Below are 18,962 nucleotides of genomic sequence, written 5' to 3'. Positions count from 1 at the left end.
CAAAGCTCCACAGAGCCAGCTTAAAAAAAAAACCCCACCCAACAGTAAAAAAGTTTGAAAGCTTGAGTTATATAATCATGACACCAAGAGCTCAAGGTGCTCCAGCAGGCCATGATTACAGCAGTGCATTTTCAAGCCTGGGATGGCTCAGTCCTGGTCCGTAACAGGGTACAGTGAAAGGAAGTCTGTGTATTCAAGAGAACGTGAAACCAGAGGCATGACTGGTTCCTGCACAAAATCCCATTGCGCATGCAGTTGTCTCCCTACTTTGGCGCCAGTGAAACACCATCTTCCCTATGCTGTTCTCCTAGAATTTGGATGATGGAGATTGGGGGCAGGGGTGGGGGGCGTTAACATCCATCACTGCGGCCACTCACTACACCTCCAAGATGCTGAAAAAGTTAATTGCTGTCAGAACGAAGGGCTTATTGCTACCTTTTTAAACAGAGTGCTGAACGCCAGGGCAAGGCGGGGAGGCCCAGAGACCCTCTGCCGAGCAGACAGGGCTGGAGAGAGCTGAGCAGGACTGGCAGGGGGCCCCAACATAGGGCTGGCACAAGCTCAGCATGAGCAGACTGCACTCAAAGCCCTGAAGCTGCAGCACGGCCACCTTGCTTCACAAACAAATTTCTTCTTTTGCACTGTAGCCGTCACTTAGTGCCCAACCAAAATAGATTTAAACTGTTCCGTAGTAAAAATAACAGCAACCAAGAAATGTTATGTCAGATCACAGGAAGGGGAAGCTCTTTTTTGATGGATTTCCTAAATTTAGCCGCTTTGATAAACCGGAGTCAATTGGACATGAGAATTTTCCATATCCAGTGCGTGGATCGTTATCTGAAATAAGAGCATCAAAATCTCTCAGACAAAGAGCGAGCCTGTTCAAAGGAAGATTTAGAGAAACACACAGGGAGCTGAAAACTCATCTGGTTATGCAACGCATGTAAGTAGGCCTGGTGCTGGCTGCCGACTCCCTGGTTTGGAAACCTGCCACCAAGCACATTCGACCCCATCCATGCAGTTCTGCCTGTAAAATACAGCCGCACACAGCAAGGGGGTAAGAAGCACCATGCAGACCAGGAGAGGAAGCCCACACAAAACCCTCCATCTCTTCCTCTCCTTGCAGCAGCACAGACTTAGCAACAGGATAAGCCTGTGCCTCCCTCCCTGCCTGGGATGCCCCGGCAGCATGGAGAGAGCATGCTTGCCCCTCTCTGGGTCCGCTTCCTTGCTCCTCTCTGGACACAGCATGCTGGCCTCCCGAAGATACAGCCCAAATGAGGGCTTCGCCAGGAAAGCCAGCCCATCCAAAGGACTACCTGGGGACTACTTTGAGCCAGCACTGATCATCCCAGCTCTCGCTGCTTACTCCTGGTCAGGTTGCCCAGCAATGTGGTAGTACAAGATGGAGTCACTCAAAAGGGGTAACGGTGGGATGGAGGCTGGCTGGCTCAGAGCCCACATTAAGGCAGTGGAGGCCAAGCCAGCAGCTGTACCCTCAACATATAGTACTCTAAAATCAGTTTGGGCCCAGGAACAGCTCCCCATCACTAAGTGAAAGTCTGGCACCACACAGCTGTTGCTCAGTCTGACACCAGTTTGTCTGGATTTGCAATTCCCCATGCCCTTGGGCAACTCCTGGGCAAGTCTGCAATTTGCAAGATGCCTTCCACACTGCAGATCTCCTAACTGCTGAGCAGCTCAGCTGCCTCCTTACCATCTCTTCTGCTCCAGCTCCTATGGGTCCCACCATGACTAAATCCCCCTGCTAAGCAAGGTCATTGCTCCTGTGAGCCACTCTCCACAGATAGCGAAAAGGATGAGGAATTAAAAAAGGAAGGGGACACCTAATTTATGTAGCTGCCCCATATAGACAAGGCCCCAGCTGCTTAGCCTTTTTTGAGGAGAACACAAATGAATTGGACATAAATACCTTGAAACATTCCCTATTCACACACTGCAATAAATACAGCTGCATCTCACTATCTGTTGAGGATGTAATCCTGAAAAGTGCAATGGTTAGCAATTTGACAGACAATTATGCTATTTTTCCCCCATAACGTAGTAGAGCAGAACATGTGTACAGGCTAGTGAGTTATACGCAGTAAAAATACAGAGGAAGAGTGGAAAGATACAAAAGCAAACATCAGGATGGTCAATATGAGATGACTGCTTTTCAGAATAGATCACTATCACCAGCCATTACCACATGTTTGGGTCCTTCATTCTTGATTGATCTTGATGTATCTGAGAATTTTAATGAGAGCGATGAAAATGCAACTGTTCAGACACAGGCAGCAGGAATACTTCAAGTAAAAGACTGATGCCAGGCAGCCAGTCTTAGACAGAGGTCCCTGCCTCTCCATCCTCCACAGTGTACATCCTGTGCCTGTGCATTTCAGCTCTGCACGTTGCTAAGTCCTTGCCTTCTAACATCATCTGTTTGGAGAAAAATTGCTTGCTGTCTGTACCTGACTGCTTCATCTAAGAAAGAGGGCACAGTGAGTGGAGAAAGGTATTAAATGGTCAGCAACAGAGCTCCACAACAACAGCTAGAGATGCAGCAGGGTACTGCCGCACCATGCAGTGCTCATGGTCTGTGCTGCAGGACAACTTTGCAGTTCTGTTGTGTCCACCATAATGTTTCAGAGGCCACATCACAGAGATGCATGTTTCTTCTGCTGCAGGAAGCTCACCCTCCACTTGTTGACCATGTAGCAAGGGGTCTTAATAGATGTGAGGACACTTGGTTTTGGGTAGATTTGGGACAAATCTGCCTCTCTAGCAGTCCTCTGCTGCCAGCCTTGCATCGATATGAAGGCACTGAATGCATTGCACACATCTCTTAAAGTCAAGCAAGCCCCAATGACTGTGTTCACCTTCAACACTTTTCCACTGTGTGGTTTCATGCAGCAGAAACAGCAGCTAGATATGTGGGAAGCAAGTTAGGTCAAGCACCTCTGTCTCAAGCCAAACCCTGCAGATTTTGGTGCTGTGGAAACCATGGACAAGTGGTTGGTGGTTTGGAGTTGTTTTGTTTGTTTTTTGTTGTTGGGTTTGGGGTTTTTTTGTTTTGGGTTTTTTTGGGGGTTTTGTTTTGTGTGGGTGGGGGTTTTTTGTTTTTTGGGGTTTTTTTTTTGGTTTGGGGTTGTTTTGGTTTTTTTTTTGGAAGCTCATCAACAACCCTACCCTGCTACAGGGCAGGATCTGTCCCTTATCACAGGCCACTGCTCACTCTGTATTGCTGGAGAGGAAAACACCTGCTAAAAATGCAAAGAACATGCTCCAAGAGGAATTAAACACACAGAAATTGGAGAATTACTATGTACAGATCATGCAAGAGACAAGTCTTGAGCAAACTGTGCCGTGACCTTGCATTCTGTTAGGACAAAAACCTACAATATTAACTTTATTATCAGTCACAGTATGAGGCCCACAAATCCTGTCCCACCATTGTTGTACCTTTGTTTCCTTCCTGTTGCGCCATAACAGGGAGAGCCTGAGAACTCTACAGAAAAGTGATGGGTACCAGGCGAAGGAGTAGGGACCTCTCCCAGAAAGGTCTGGGAGGTGGGGGTTCCCTTTCATGCAAGACAAATAAAAATGCTCATCTAAACTGGATGCTTGGCAAGCATCACCCTAAAACCGGGTAAAGGGGAAGATATCCTGGTATCCTTTCATAAAGGGCCTTACAGAGATGCACTTAGCCAAGCTCGTGAAACCCCACTAACAAAAGCCCAGCAGAAGTCTCCTGTCATCTCATCAGCACAATGTAACCTAGATCAACAACAATACAGGTCCTTCCTGGAGTATTCAAGCATCGCCTCCGAGTCAGCATGTGGCAAAACAGGGCAGGTCTGAACAGGATTTGAGATGCAGCTTTGTTTTGCTCTGAAGGTTACTTGCCTCCACAGTTCAGTTTAGCCTGACCCTCACAAAGTGCTAAGTCTAATGGACTTCCCCACAGAAGAGCCTAGCTCACCTCAAAGCTGTCATCTGGTTCATGCAGAGCTTGCCATGCTGAACTTCCTGTTCAAAATTAACATTACCTTGTGAAGTCTGTAGGTCCTAGGCCAGTCTCACACCTGTCCCCAGGAGTCCAACCTAGCCACAGCTAAAACTAGTAAGTAAGTGTACTCAGTATACCTTTGGCAGAAGCACAGAGCTCTTGAAAATGACCACTGGGGAAAGAAAAAAAAAAACCAAAAAACCCAAACCAAAACCCAAATCTGAAATTAAGGTTTCTCTTTAAACCACAACCAACTTAAGCACGCAAGCACTCCAGCAGTCACAGCTCAGTCCAATCACTGCCTCCGTCCACTGGCCACAGGCAAGTCACTCCTAACCGTGGAGCCTACAAGCTTGCATCAGTCCTAAACTACACTGCCACTGACCACGTTGGCAACCCGCTCAGTGCATTCAAGACCAAACTTCAGCCAGGAAAATACCACAAGTACAATATCACTTCAGCCTCCAGCAGCCTGCTGGGGCTGAACCATAAGCTCTCAAAGATGGTCCAGCTGAACACCCCCAAATGAAGTTTCTCCCAAAGCCAACCAGCCAGTTGTTTCACAGGTCTTGAACCCCCCAGCCCCACTTCTTACATCTGGTTCCCAACTAAAAAAAACACTAGAGGGCAAATCTCTCCCAGCTGCTCAGCTGGAACAAAGGCCACATGCACAAGGGTGATCTTGCCACTACAGGCTGTAAACTCCATCCACTCAACAGCTTCCAAAAATGCCAAGGCTTCCTCACCCTCTGTATGAGACATAGCTCCTTCACACTGTGGTCACCAGAATCCCATCAGCTCTCCTGCCATAGGCAAGGAGATCACCATATAGCAGACCAAAGGGGCAGGCTGAGACTCCTACAACCCAGCCGCATTGCTTTCTCAGACCCACGTATGTTCTTAGCTAGCCAAGAGCACCAACACATTTTGTTTGCAGCAGCAGGAGTTTGATTATTGTAATTGACACAGTGCTTTAAGCACCCACTCCCCATCCCTACAAGGTGCTCCCTTAAATAGCACATCCTTAAATTAGCATCCCACAAGCTCACCTGAGAAGAGGTGACCTTATTTGGCATCAGCCAGCCTGCGTACTCTCACAATTGCCTGCATCTGTACAGCAAGCACAAGTACCACAGGCAAGGAGAGGGAGAGAAAAGGAAGTAACTGGTCACCTTGTATTCACCCCCCAGACCACAGCTCTCTTTACTCATCTCTAGAGGTTATTCCTCCTCTAATTAGGGTGGGTGGTGGGGAGGTAAAAAAGAATTTGTACTCTGATGACTTCCAAGAATTCAAACCGGACACAGAACTTCTCATCAAATAAATTTTCTCTCTTCTCCCCTGGCAAATTACTTCCAAGAGCCAAACAACTAGCCTGCACTATTATTAACAAATCACTAATTGGCGAGCATGCCAGGCTATCACAGTTATCTGCTTAATACTGCAAATGCAACAAGATGCCACAGCATACAGGAGAATTACCTACCAGATGCATTCATATTTTGCTTTTAAACTGATACTTGTTTTTTCAAAGCTCTATCCCAATGTCAAGTAACATGTTCACAACATCACCAAAAGGCAACAAAGATTCACTCTTAGTTATTTCCCACCATCCTCTCCTGAGACGCAAAAGGAGTAGGACCTTGCAATATATCTGCATGTGGATCATGCAGATATCATGCATGTGGATCTCAACCAAACTTATATGTGAAAACTTCTCACACTTAAGTATTTTCAGAAAGAAGCACCACACCACCAGAAGTGTGTGCAAACAGCAGGAAGCAAAGCACATTTCATGAAATCTGTGTCCATAGCGTGCTGAAGCAGAGCACAAATCTGTCTTCATGTAACCAACTGACTCTAGAGGAGAAAACCTACATCAACATTTTGTCTCGCCCCGCTCCAGTCAGTAGCTTTTAAATAGTTCTCACGCAAAGAAACAAAGAATCATTTGGTACTGAGCATCTCTTTTACAGGTCATGTCCTGCAAAGACAAATTTCAGCAACTGTAAAAATAAAAAAACCCCACACAAACAAACAAACAAAAAAAGATTAATGCGCTAAGGCCAAGAGCTCTGCTTTGCTTCACTAACCCAACCAAAAAGATGCACTCAACCAAATCTAGTGTCTCCCTCGTTCAGTGATGGCAGCTCAAAGTCCAGAGGCCCAAAGCTCAGAGATGACTCCCATGCAGAACAGGCAGGGCAAGACAAGCTATTAAGGAACAAGCCAGAAGAGTTTTCTTGTACGGACCAGGAAACCTTTCCTTTAGCAGAAATGTGTAGGAACTTTTTGCATAAGGAAAAGGATTCCTTCACACAGTGTTAAATATGCATGTTGCCATCCTAATTTCGAGTAATTTTACCAAGTTCCATATTAGGAGCCTTAAAAAAAAGCCCCCAAACACACACATAACAATGCACACAATAAAAGGTAACCAGACACTGCAGGCAGTAGGACAGCTTTAAGAGGGCAATTCAAAGCCTCAGCCTCTCTTCTGGCATCCACAGTTGAGTTTGTCCCTCCCATTCCTGTGTCCTCTCAAGCTAGATTGTCAGGCATGAGCCCAGCTCCATGCTGGCTACTCCAGTTCTCCCCAAGTACTGGTTCCCACACCTACACCCCACCAGGCATGGTCCCATGGCAGCCATCCATGCTGCACACCACACTCTCCTCTGGCAATTTCTCTGCCTCCTCTGAGATCACAAAATGTTTGTTGTCTCTTTCCTGAATGTGTTGTTTAAATTAGAGGATGCCCCACCACACCTACCAAGCAAGAGGACCTCAAATGCTCACCATGCAACACACAGCTTAACACAAAGGAAATCCCTAAAAATCCCCTGTGTTTCTACACCATTACGTACAGCAAGTCATACCACTGAAGGCTGTCACTTCAGCAGCACAAAAATTGGCTCTTGTTGGTAAGTTAAATCATCAGTGCTAGAATTACAGAATCACACTAGCTTCCCCAAGTTCAGCAACTGATCTATTCTCTTCTCCTCCTGAATCACAGGGCCTTGTTCAGCTTTCTTCTCCCACACAGATCACCTGAGGCCAGCGCTCACTCTGTGCTGAAGCCTTACCCCGCTGTCTCTGATTACACCACAGTACTCTGCTGAAGCCACAACCTTTGGGAGAGTGTGACAACAGCCTGAAAATAGCTGCAGCATCTGCTTTGGAAGTCAGGCAAAAAAGACTCCACCCTCAAATGGGGAAAATAAAAGGCTGCCAAATGCTAGCATCAGGCTCTATAACAAACAGGTGCAATTGTCTGTGCAAAAAAACCCCAGACACTTACAATTTAATTACAAAGAACAATTAGATGCCTTTCATTGAGAGACAGCTCAGATTTTGGAGCAACTTCTGAGCCCTTCTGACAAACCAGTCCCACCTGCTCCCTCCCCACCTGGCATGGGACTTGACAGCATGACACATCATGGGATCTTCCACCTCTCCACCTCCTGACTCCATCCCAGCCACCAAGGGTGTTCATGCTTGCTTTTGACTCCAACACAGGGAAGGTGAGCATGGTTCACTTCAAATCACATGAATAAGGTGGCCTAGAAGTAGCCCTGCTCTGGCCGTGACAGCGAGCCTCACAGGGGAACTACACTACGATATCTCCATCTGTACCCCTGAAGGGGACTGGCATATAATCCCTGCTTCTGCTCACCTTCGATGTGGGAGTCAGGCAGTGTAGAGGCTCGTGATCTCCTCCCTGTTCTGGTACCTTAGGAAGGGGGCAGCCAGGCAGGCGGGAGACGTGTACTTCCTCTCCACAGGAGACCTCTTGCCAGTCCTCCAGCACCCCTTAAAGGTCCCCAATAGCTTTGCAGCATCCTCTTGGAGAAGGGCTGCTAGGCTCATACACAGTATCTTTGTCCATGGCTTTCTGTCTGTTGTCACATTTTTAATCTGTGAAAACCCAGGTCATCTTGTCTTGCTTGTGACAGCATTTTGCCCATTTTCTGCAATGGGCACAGCCCCTGACTTTCTTATGTCTGCGTTCACACAGGCAACTTCACAGGCAGGAATAAAGGAAAACCACTGGTCAAACACAATCCCCGCCACCCCAAACACCAGAAGGATCACACATCAGACATCATGGTATCTTGTGCAGACCACAGCCTGGAAGAAGCCAGGATGCCCAGATCCAGCCTAGCGCAGAGCAAGAGGAGACAGCAGCAGAGCAGTTAGCAGGGGCACACGAAGGCAAGCTTGGAAAATCCAGTCACACTTGTCCAAACAAAGTACAGGTGTCTACTATCAGACAGATGGCAAAACACCCCCACCACCCCAATCCCAAGTCACTTAATAGCTTATAGGACATGAACAACCTAAAAGCCCTTCAGTCTAGGGGCTAAAAGAACATCACATACAAAAATCACAGCATTTCACAATGCCTGTGACAACCCAATTGAGGTCTTGGAGTGGTAAACCATTCTCATTGGTCACTCCAAGCAGGGATATGCCTTTCCTAGCCTGGCAGGGCTAAGAATTTTGTTTATATATAGTGCAAACGTAAAAGAAAAAAAAAATTCAACACAACACTTATCAGCCGAGTGGATGACTGCAGCCTAAAAGCACACAGATTCCAGTTCAGATGCCAATTCCGTTACTATTCCACCCAGCTACAAAACTGTTTCAAACATGAAAACTTCCTTAAAAGGACCCTATTAAGGCATTTTTATATCACTTTTATTCACTGTTTGTTTGCAATAAACCCTCAGAAGACTGAATCCAGAATCTCAATTCTTATTAACCATTTCTATGCACAGTAGCTTGTTCTTAGAGAATTTCTGTGTGTATTATCAATGGAAGTTATAGTGTGCATGTGCAGGACCAAGAGGAAAGGAGAAGAAAAGCAAGGATTAATCCTCAACTCATGAACAACCAAGTCCCCTCTTCGAAGGGGATTCCAATGAAAATTTTGTATGACCGAAGAATGCACCATCGGTTTCATGAATGACGACACAGATTGCGCAACCAGACACACAGCCAGACTGCACTTCCATTTTTGAGCACAAATTTGGCAGTGTCTCCACAGAAATATTTCCCTTATTAAGGTCAACAGGCTGCAGAGCAGTTCTTCAGTGCAGTCCTAAAGAGACCACAGACCTATTTAAGAATTAGCAGTGCTGTAATTGCCAGGGATTTCTGCTGGAAGAGTTTGGAAAGAAACAGACTTCTGCCTCACTACAGTTTTTCATAACATTAGACCCATCTCTTTCCTACACCCTGTTAAAAATGACACCAACCACGATTGACTTGCACGAAAGCAAGCATGGCCGCACAGCTTTAAACATGCACACCTCCTGATCAACAAAATCAGGAGGAAAAAGTCTTCAGCTTCACAACTGCCATTTAGGGGCTCCTAAACAGTCTTTTATTCATAGAGCAGATACACAGCAAAGAATATTTTAGATTAAATGCAGACATACAGCCCTCCCCAAGCCAAATGATGGTTCACATTTTTCATACAATCCAGGTCATAGCTGGGCTAGATTTAAGCATCATCCAAGGAGACAAATAGGTTTCTTGATTAATTGCAGCCTTTAATCACTCTTCAGCACTTCCACAGATCAGCCCTGCCTTTGAAACACATCTGTCTTCTCAACATGCTATTCCCCCCCCAGACTTGCATAGTATTCATGTTAAGACAGTCACCCCCTGCCCCAGGGCAGGGCCACTTGGGATCCTAAGTAAGCCCTGTGCCCCTGGCAGCAAGGCCTGGCTTTTCCCCTAGTGAGCTTGGAAAACGCTGCAACCCCCTTTCCAAAGGCAGCATCACCTGGGTGGCATTCAGAGGCCTGGCACACGAACCCCTGCTCCTCCCATGCCTAACAACGCACTGCTTACCCGCACCTCACCTTCCCAGCACACCCGGCTTGGCTCCCAGGTGAAAGCAATCCTTTCCTACCCCTAAGGAAACATATACGGCACAGCCAAATCCAAAGGAAAAGGCCCTTCAATTTCAGTGTCCCCTTTATGCTTCTGACCTGCTCTGACCATCACCAGTCAGCAATGATGCCAATTGCCTGCAGACAGTCCGGCTCCTCTTCACATTTCACTTTTAAAGCATCATCTACTCGCTGGGGAAAAAGAAGGGTCAGCCACAAAACATTTATCAAAAAAAAAAAAAAAAAAAAAAAGGAGATATGGGACTGCAGACATGAATTATTCACAAGCTAAACCTTCAATAGCCACCCATCACACCTGCACATACAGTTTGCTGTCTTGGCTAATTCTGGTGGGGTTTTTTTTTTTGTTGGTTGGTTTTGGGGTTTTTTTTAGGGGTTCTGTGGTTTGCTTTAGTTTTCAGGGTTTTTCCTTTTTGGAAAGCAGATAATATTGCCCCAAGCACCGTGTCAGCAGCAAGACCCAGCATGCAGATATCACTCAGCAACTCGCACAGCATGGGTTCACCCCCACCCAGTCCAACGGCTCTTACATAAACTAGCACAGTTAGAGGGAGATACAATCAACGGAGCCAGGATGTTAGCCAAGGACCAAACAGCATCCCTGTATTCTCAAGGTCCAAAGAAAAAAAAAAAAAACCAAAAAACCCCCACCACAAATCAAAACAACCCCCCAAAATGCACCTTATTATTCACATTTGCCTATGAACCAATTCAGCACCACTGCTTGCTTTAACTCAAATCACACACCGGCTCCCCCACAATTTCAGGCTACCTGTAAGTAAAGAATGTTCCAACATACTTCCAACATGGGTGTATGTGTGTGTGCGTAAAAAATGCACATTTCTAGAGTGCTGCTTACAGTCCAGAGTCTGTTTTGATTTCATGCAGATTTACACACCAAAACACCTTTCCTGTGGCCCCCACAAACCCCAGAGCAAACCCAGCGGAGGAGGGAGGACACAGGGTAGGAGGCAGTACCTGCATACACACGAAGTAAAACAGATGCTGCTGGAAAACACCACCAATAAAAATCACGACTTTAGAGGCGACAGCTTTAAAAAGCACCACGACTAGTCACATTCTAGAGGAGAGAGATTATGCTTTTTTCATTAGATGAAGGGGGAGAGAGGAAGGAAAATAACTGCTCTCAAGAATAGCTCCAAAAGGCACAGTCTGGGAATCACTTCTAGGTGAGCCACTTAAACAAAGAAGATGGAGTATCCCTCTCTCTTCAGGGAGGAATGCTTCCTGCTAGAGACAGGGCTCAGATACAAGAAAGCGCTTTTTATACAGAGCTATGGAGACCAACACACCCATTGTCTGCCAGCAGGAGCTTTCCTGCATTCAGAGAGGCTGCAGCACAGGCCAGGTTTTGGGGGTGGAGGGTTGAAGGGAGGGACGGGGGACACCTGCAGTCTTTTAGGCATCTCTATCTGTGTTTACAAATAGCCCCAAGGAAGGGGGAGCTGCAGGGTAAAGGAAATCAGGAAAAAAACGCAGCGCCATTCAAAGGAATCAAAACAAGGAGGACAGGTCAGGGCCTTTTCAACAATGGCACCGCCAATACTCAGGGCCAAAACCCAAAAAGCAGAGAGAAAAGGCACGGACAAAGGGGGATGCAACACCCCCTCATCTCAGAATAGGGTTATTTTAAGCCTGTCTCCTTGGAGCCACCCTAATATTTTCTCTCATGACTCAAGTCACCAGGGAAGGGAGTTAGAGCGGGGGTGGGGGGGGGAAGAGACAGAGCTAAGACTAACACCGTAAGACTCCTTTCTAGAAGGGGCAAAGCCCCAGAAGAGATGAAAGGCAAGCTGGGCTGTGCCTTACCTGGAAAAGTGTGTGGGTTGGGTGACCCTCTTTTAAGGCACTTTGAACAGAGGACGTGCACAGTGTAGTACAGGCCCGGCCATTCCTGGAGCAGGACATTCAGTTCTTCCACTAAAGGGGTAATAGCTTGCCAAGCTGTCCAGATATTTGGTAGGGACGCGTGACTAGCAATAGACAGAGTATCTGGCTGCAGAGTTCCCCTAGCAGGCCGGTAACTCACCACCACGGGCACCTTTCCCCGGTAGGCATAGATCTGGTATTTGCCATCTGACCGCTGAACCACGTGGCTGTTAATCTGGACACTGTAGCGTGCGAACAAGCCGGGTGGGAAAATGAACGGAAAGCTATATTCAATCTGCAGCTGCTCGACCACGAAGGACTGTCCGCTCAGATTGGCGCCGTTGATCCATGCCTCCGCATGGGGCACCTCATTTTTTACGTAGCAGGGAAACTTGTACCAAGCAGCCGCCCCATTTAGGGGCTTGCATTTGGGTTTGTTGACACAGTAACAGAGCCCCATCTTCTCCAGCAGCTCCAGGATGAGCTGCAGATCCTCCCGGCTCTGGATGTGGGGCTTAAGAAGGAGACGGATAACGTGGGCAGGGAGGAGGCCATGCAGCAAGAAGCCCTCCACGTAATGATGGAGCTGAGTGGCCCTCAGTTCGTCAATGTGGGTGTCGCTAAGCAGTTTCTGGAGCAGCACAGTGGCATCCCGCTGGCAGAAGACGTTGAGGATGTCAATGAGCCGTGGCAGGTTGTGGAACACATACTCCCGCAAGGTGAGGTGCTCCTCGAAGTAGAGCAGCTTCCCACTCTCGTGCAGGTAGGACAGGGCGCTCTGGAGCCGATCCTCTGTTAGGCCCGCCTGCAAGCCCAACCGGGCAGAGTCCCACCAGCTAAGCCACAGCTGCTGAGCTTGTGGCTGGAAGTGCAGCTCCTCCAGCACTTGCCAGGATTTGGGCAACACCCGGTGCAGGTTCGGGAAGATATCCCGGTGCTCAGCGACCGAGAGGAGCTTGTCCCGCAGGCGACGTACCTGGCAACGGTCCCGGCAGCTGAAAGGCAGCACTGGAGAGAGGATCTGCGGGCGGTGGTTGAGAAGGTACTGAAACTGGGCTTTTTTTCGCCGCAAGTTCTTGTCCGAGACCCCATAAAAGGCAGCGTGCGGGCTGGAGCAGCGCAGGTCAAAGTCCTGTCCCAGAGCCTCATCTACCTGCTGGACCAAGTTCTGGAGTCCCTCAGCATCCCTCTTCTCCTGCTGAGCGATCTGGTGATGGATGTCCAGGCACTTCTCTTCCAACTCCCGCTCCGCACAGAGGTCAGCATGGGTTCCCACCATGCACACCACAGCATGGGGCACCTTGGAACCGAGCCAGTGCAAGAAATAGCCCACAGAGGGGTAGAAGCGCTGAGGTACGTAGGCACTCAAATTCACCACCAGCACGTACAAGGCTCCGGGAGAGAGGAAGAAAGACTGGATCACATCGTAGCTTGGGTCCCCCGCCAGCTCGTACACAATGAATGTCAGGCCCCTCTCTGCATCCGCTGTCCAGTCCATCACCTCAATGCCCTTGCTGCCTCCCAATAGTCCCAGTCCTGACGGTACCTGGGAGGCATCCGGTGTCAGCGATGGTGCAGGGCACGCCATTTCCCCTTTCATTCGGTGAGGGGGCACGTGAGAAGGGATGTCCTGCCGCTCAACAGGGAAACGTTCCAGCTGCTGCGTGGCAGGTACCCATGCTGAGGAAGCATCCTGAGGCTCCGGGAAGGGGCAGCACCCAACTGGCACTCTCCCAATGTCCTGCTGCTGCCCAGGGCACCCTCTGGGCTGGGCGCTCCCTGCCTCCAGACTTCCCATGTCCTCCCTCTGCCCATCCTCCTCCATGAGACATCGTCTCAGCAGGGTCTTTCCCGCATCCTTTAGGCCCATGAGGACCAACTTGAGGCGGGGTTTGAGGGCAGGCTGGGAGTGGGCCAGCTCCTGCTGGTAGGCTGCGATGTAGGGGATGCCTTTCATGCACACCTCGTAGGGGGGCTGGATGAGGGGGTTGTCTTTGATCTTCCACAAGGTGATGCGAGAGAGCTGCCCGAAGCCCTCGGGCAGGATGGCGATCTGGTTGCCTTGCAGGACCAGCTCCTCCAAGCTGTGGAGGAGCACAATGGAGTCAGGCAGGTAGCGGATGCGGTTGTTGTCCAGCCAGAGGGTGCGGAGCTGGCGGAGCTGACAGAGGTGAGGGGGCAGCAGGGTGAGCTGGTTGCGGCTCAGGTACAGCTCCTCCAGGCTGGGCAACGCCAAGATGGCAGCGGGGAACTCCCCCAGCAGATTGGAGGAGAGGTTGAGCATCTTGAGCCGCTGCAGGCTGCCGAAGCCAGCGGGCAGGGCCCGCAGCCGGTTGCCGTCCAGCATGAGGCTCTCGAGGGCGCTCAGCTGGCAGAGGCCCTCGGGCAGGGCCGCCAGCCCGGTGCCGCTCAGCCAGAGGATCTTGAGGCGGCGGAGGGCGGCGATGCCCTCGGGCAGGGCCCCGAGCTGGCGGTTGCCGGAGCAGTCGAGCTCCTCCAGGGCGGCCAGCTCCAGCAGCGGGGCGGGGAAGGAGGGCAGCAGGTTGTGGTCGACGTCGAGGGCGCGGAGGTGCCGCAGGCGGCCCAGGCCCTCGGGCAGGCGGCGCAGGCGGTTGAAGCTGAGGTCGAGCTCCTCGAGGCGGCCCAGCTCGGCGAGGCGGGGGGGCAGGCCCGGGCCCTCGGCGCCCAGCTCGTTGTGGCTGAGGCTGAGCTTGCGCAGGCCCCGCAGCCCCGCCAGCGCCCCGCCGTCCCCCAGGCCCCGCAGCCGGTTGTGGCTGAGGTCGAGCTCGGCCAGGCGGCCCAGGTGGCGCAGGGCGGCGGCGGGCAGGCGGCCCAGCCGGTTGCGCCGCAGGCTGAGCACCCGCAGCCCGCTCAGGGCGGCGCCCACCTCTTCGGGCAGCTCCTCCAGCCCCCGCCCGCTCAGGTTCAGCGCCTCCAGCTCCCCCAGGGCCGCCGCCGCCGCCGCCGCCGGGGGTGGGCGGCGAGGCGCGGCGGCGGCGGCGGGGGGCGGCGGCGGCGGCCCCCCCGGCGGCCCCGCGTCCGGCTCCGGCTCGGGCTCGGGCTCGCCGGGGCCGCCCCGCAGCTTCCGTGCGCGCAGGGCGGCGTCGCGCCACAGCCGCACCGCCTTCGGGGGCTCCGTCTGCGCCATGGCCGGGGGAGCGGGCCCCCCGCCCTACCTGCCGCCGCCGCTGCTGCTCGCCATGGGCGCGGCGGGCTCGGGGCTCCGCGCCGGCACTGCCGGCCGCACCGCCCCGCGCACGTAGCCGCCGCCGCCGCCGCCGCCGCTGCCACCGCCCCGCCGGGGGCGGGACGCGGGCACGGCCCGCCCCGCACCGCCCGCGGGGGCAGCCGGCCCCGCCAGCGCCGCGCCGGGGGCAGCCGGCCCATGCCGCGGGGACAGCCGGCGCCGGGACACCCCGCCCCGGCCGGCCTGGAAACCCCCGCCCGCCGGGCACCGGCCGCTCCTCCCGCGGAGGAAGGGCCCCTGCCTCCGGCCTGAGCCTCCCAGCCTGCGGCTCCTGCCCCTTGCGCCGTCTGGCGCGGCCCGGGAGAGCGGCCCCGCCGCCTCCCCACGGCCCCTCGGGGGCCGCCGGCGGGGCGCTGGGAGCCCCCCGGCGCGTCCCCGGGGCCCCGGTGTGTGCCAGCGGCACCGCCCCGGGGGCTCGGCCTGCCCCTGGGCTGGCTGCCAGGTCTGCGAGCCCCGCGGCTCGCAGGGCGCAGCTCACCCCCGCGCAGTAACAGCACACGCTGTCGTACTGCTGGTCTCCGCGTCGTTTCTGCACCAGGCAAAGGCTGGTTTTGCATCCAGCCCTGCGAGAAACCGGGATTAACCGTGCTTCCCATCAAATCAGTGCGTTTCCGAGTTGGAGGGGTGCGAAAGCCCGTGACCCTCTGGTTAGCCAGAGCAACTCTGCCACCTTCCTGCCGCGCTTTGTTTCCTTTGCTGCATACATCTGGCCAGATCCTAAACGCTGCCTTCTTCAGGATCCTCAGCCAAGCTTTGCTCCTAGGGCTCAGAGGAACATGCCTGGGAATTTGCACCACTGCTACAGGGGGGAAACGGAGCCGGTTTACAGCGGGGCTGCGAGGCAGGCTGGCGAAGGCTGCGGCCACTCGGGTCTCCCGAGTTGCGTGACCTTACCCTTACAAACGCCAGTGACGCACTGTGGCCAAAATGTCACTGTCTTTGTACAGCACCGAATACTCCAGCGTGCTTTGGGGGCCTGCGAACAGCCACTTCCACCTTCTCATGTTGTAACAGCTACCATTAAAGCATGCTGTAAGCTATTGTTTCAGAGCCACGAAGAGAAAGAAAAGCATTTGAAATGAAAAGTGGGCCACAGGGCAACCAGTTTCACAGCCTTTATTCTCTTCTTTGTTGCAGAGAGCCCTCACAAGAACGACGCCTTCTCTTTTGAATGGCCCTGTGCATCTAACCATGCTCCCGCTTGGAGAGAACTGACCCGGTGCGGAGCTATAGTCACTGCAGTAAATTACTAAATTTACCAATTACTAAAACTACAAATTGCAAAGGCTCAGGTTCAGTTCCTGTCTTTCCCATCAGTAACAGACAAGCAGGGGCAAAATCATCTCTTCAGGCCCTCTGAGTCCTAACAAACCTTCACCAGATTTCTGCTAAATGCCTTTCTAGCATGAGGTCACCCCTGGGTAGGGAAAAAATTGCAGTGTTGGCTGGTAAAGTCAAAGGATGCAAAGGACAGGGAGGAAAGCCCACAGGCCTGGGAGAAAGCATGGCTGTGTGAAGGTAAGACCCAGCTCCCAGCGGGGCTCAGGAGCTGCCCAAAGCCAGCAGAGGCAGTCCCGGGGTCTGGGCCCATGGTTTGGCTCCAGGGCTCTGGGGGAGCAGGTATGCAGGGATACTAGTGATCCGGGAGGCTTTGCTGAGACGGACTAAACCTGGGGATAAAGCTCTTCCCATCCTGAAAGGAGGTAGTAGTGAGGTGGGTGTTGGTCTCTTCTCCCAAGTAGCTAGCCATAGGACGAGAGGAAATGGGCTCAAGCTGCGCCAGGGGAGGTTTAGGCTAGAAATTAGGAAAAATTTCTTTATGGAAAGGGTGGTCAAGCATTGGAACAGGCTGCCCAGGGAGGTGGTGGAGTCACCATCCCTGGAAGTGTTCAAAAAACAGGTAGATGTGGCACTTCAGGATATGGTTTAGTCTAGTCTACCCTTGATTGGTTTAGGTGGGCTTGGTAGTGTAGGTTAATGGTTGGACTGGATGATCTTAAAGGTCTTTTCCAACCTAGACGATTCTATGATTCTATGATTCTATCCTTCCTGCTTGGCTGGTGTCAGATCCTCCCCCTGGGAAACAGAGCTACTTCATGGCCTCTTGCTAAATTGTGCCCATCTAGAGCTAGTTTCCAGGCTTGCCCTCATTTATTTTCAGAGCATCCCTGCATTGGGTCAGTACATCTTTTATTTGGGCTAACCCAGTTTTTGTGTCTTTGCTTTTCCTGAAGATGGCTGGGGAAGTAGCCGTTCTCTGCGTGCCGAAAGAGGCACTCTCCCCACTTCAAAAGTAGCACATTCAATTCCATCTGGGGAAAGAGTAATTCTCTTCTCCCACCGTCTTGCCCAATTGTTTGTGATACCAGGTCGATGGTTTCATTTCCAACTCTACATGCAAAGCTGCTCAGCCTGTCGCTACCAAAATCAGGTTTTTAAAGCAAGATGACGTTTCTAGGAAGAAAAGTTCTCTGCAGGGAAGATTGACTCTGGCATCAAATTTGGAGCTATTTTTCTTCCTCCCTGTGCCTTGTGCAGGTAAAGACAAAGAAAGCAGCATCTTTATTGGGGGCTACCCACCCCATGATGCCCATGGGCACTGCAGATCCTCTCTGAAGCCAAGGCAGGCTCCCAGTTGCTCTATGATCTGCAGCAAGTGTAATCCAAAAGGCTGCCACTCTGCACTATCCTCTTGCTTCCCACGGGAAAACTGGACAAACCACTCCACCGGGGATGCTTCAAGCAGCTGCTTGACTCAGCAAGCTGAAAAATACCAGGGAGAGAAGCGCTTATCTCTGTTTGCCTGCTACTAGAGGTCATGGCCTGTATTAAACACATCTTTCTGACAGCATGCAAGGACAGCCAGGGAGGAGCTGGCCTAAGCAGGACAGTTTTGACTGTCAAAACCCCTATCACAAAATATGCAAAGCAGCAGGAGCTGAATGCCTCCCCAAGGTAGTGAAGAGTGGGAGAAAAGTCATGCAGCACTAGTCAAGCTTTGATGAGCTCCTGTAGGTGGTGAATGAAGCTTAGCCAGAAAAAACATGATGAACAGCATGCTGGCACAAAGACGTCCCCAGTGCTGCTCAGAGGTTGTCCAAGGAGGAAAGCTCTGGTGCTTTCCCATGAACCTTACTTTATCCTACTATACTTGCATGGGTGTGCAACTCTGTAACTTCAAACAGCCAGGGATGGTGTGTCTCACCTTCTTCAACACATTCACCATGGTTAAAGCTGCCAGTTGTGAGCGAGATACTTTCTGGGGAAAGGGAAGATTTTGTTTCTCAGAAAATGTAGCTTTTGCTACAGATCTAGATGATCCCTTGTCTTCCTATCTGCCTAGGCAGAGGAGATGTGTTTCTCCAAACAGGACGTCCTCACTTCCTCTTGATTTACTTGTCAGCATACTACAGGTCCATTAAACATAAGCACTAGCATGCTGGATGCTGGTTTTGGAGCCATTCCCTATTTGTTGGAGCTTAAAAATATTCGGAAACCACCTCAAGCCCCTCTCTTAGCTGCCATCAGCTGGGGCTGAGAGGCAGGTGGCTGTAAAATTGCCAGCAATGCTATAAAGCATTTTGTTTAAAAAAAAAAGAGAAAAATAAATTAATCCCATTTCAGTGGATTCCATTATATACCACAATTGCATTTGGAGTTACTAAATAGTGGCCCTGGAAAGTCCGATTGATGGAATTTAATTATTCAGCTGAAGTCTGAGATGTCTCCACTTTCTGAGCCATGCAGCTGCATCATTAATAACATTTCTATCTAAAGCATCTCCCTCCTGGGTCAGGTAAAAGACACTGAGTTATCAACAGTATTTTAGAGCCCGACTCTGGGCTTTGCGGGACAACAAAAGGTGCAAATGTAATCAGCCACTTGTGACAGGATG

At 51.2% G+C, this 18,962-nt stretch overlaps 1 protein-coding gene across 1 annotated transcript in view; it reads right to left on the bottom strand.

Moving 5' to 3' along the window:
* Positions 1-14,968, bottom strand: part of MFHAS1 (multifunctional ROCO family signaling regulator 1) — a 29,893-nt gene extending 14,925 nt beyond the window's left edge. The window contains exon 1 of the mRNA XM_009492716.2: positions 11,761-14,968. Coding sequence (XP_009490991.2) covers positions 11,761-14,968 — 3,208 coding nt within the window. The remainder of the gene's footprint in view (positions 1-11,760) is intronic.
* Positions 14,969-18,962: the final 3,994 nt, after the last annotated feature.

This window comes from Pelecanus crispus, chromosome 4 (genome assembly GCF_030463565.1).
Source record: "Pelecanus crispus isolate bPelCri1 chromosome 4, bPelCri1.pri, whole genome shotgun sequence".
NCBI lineage: Eukaryota > Metazoa > Chordata > Aves > Pelecaniformes > Pelecanidae > Pelecanus > Pelecanus crispus.
This window is presented reverse-complemented; position numbering and strand designations above follow the sequence as displayed.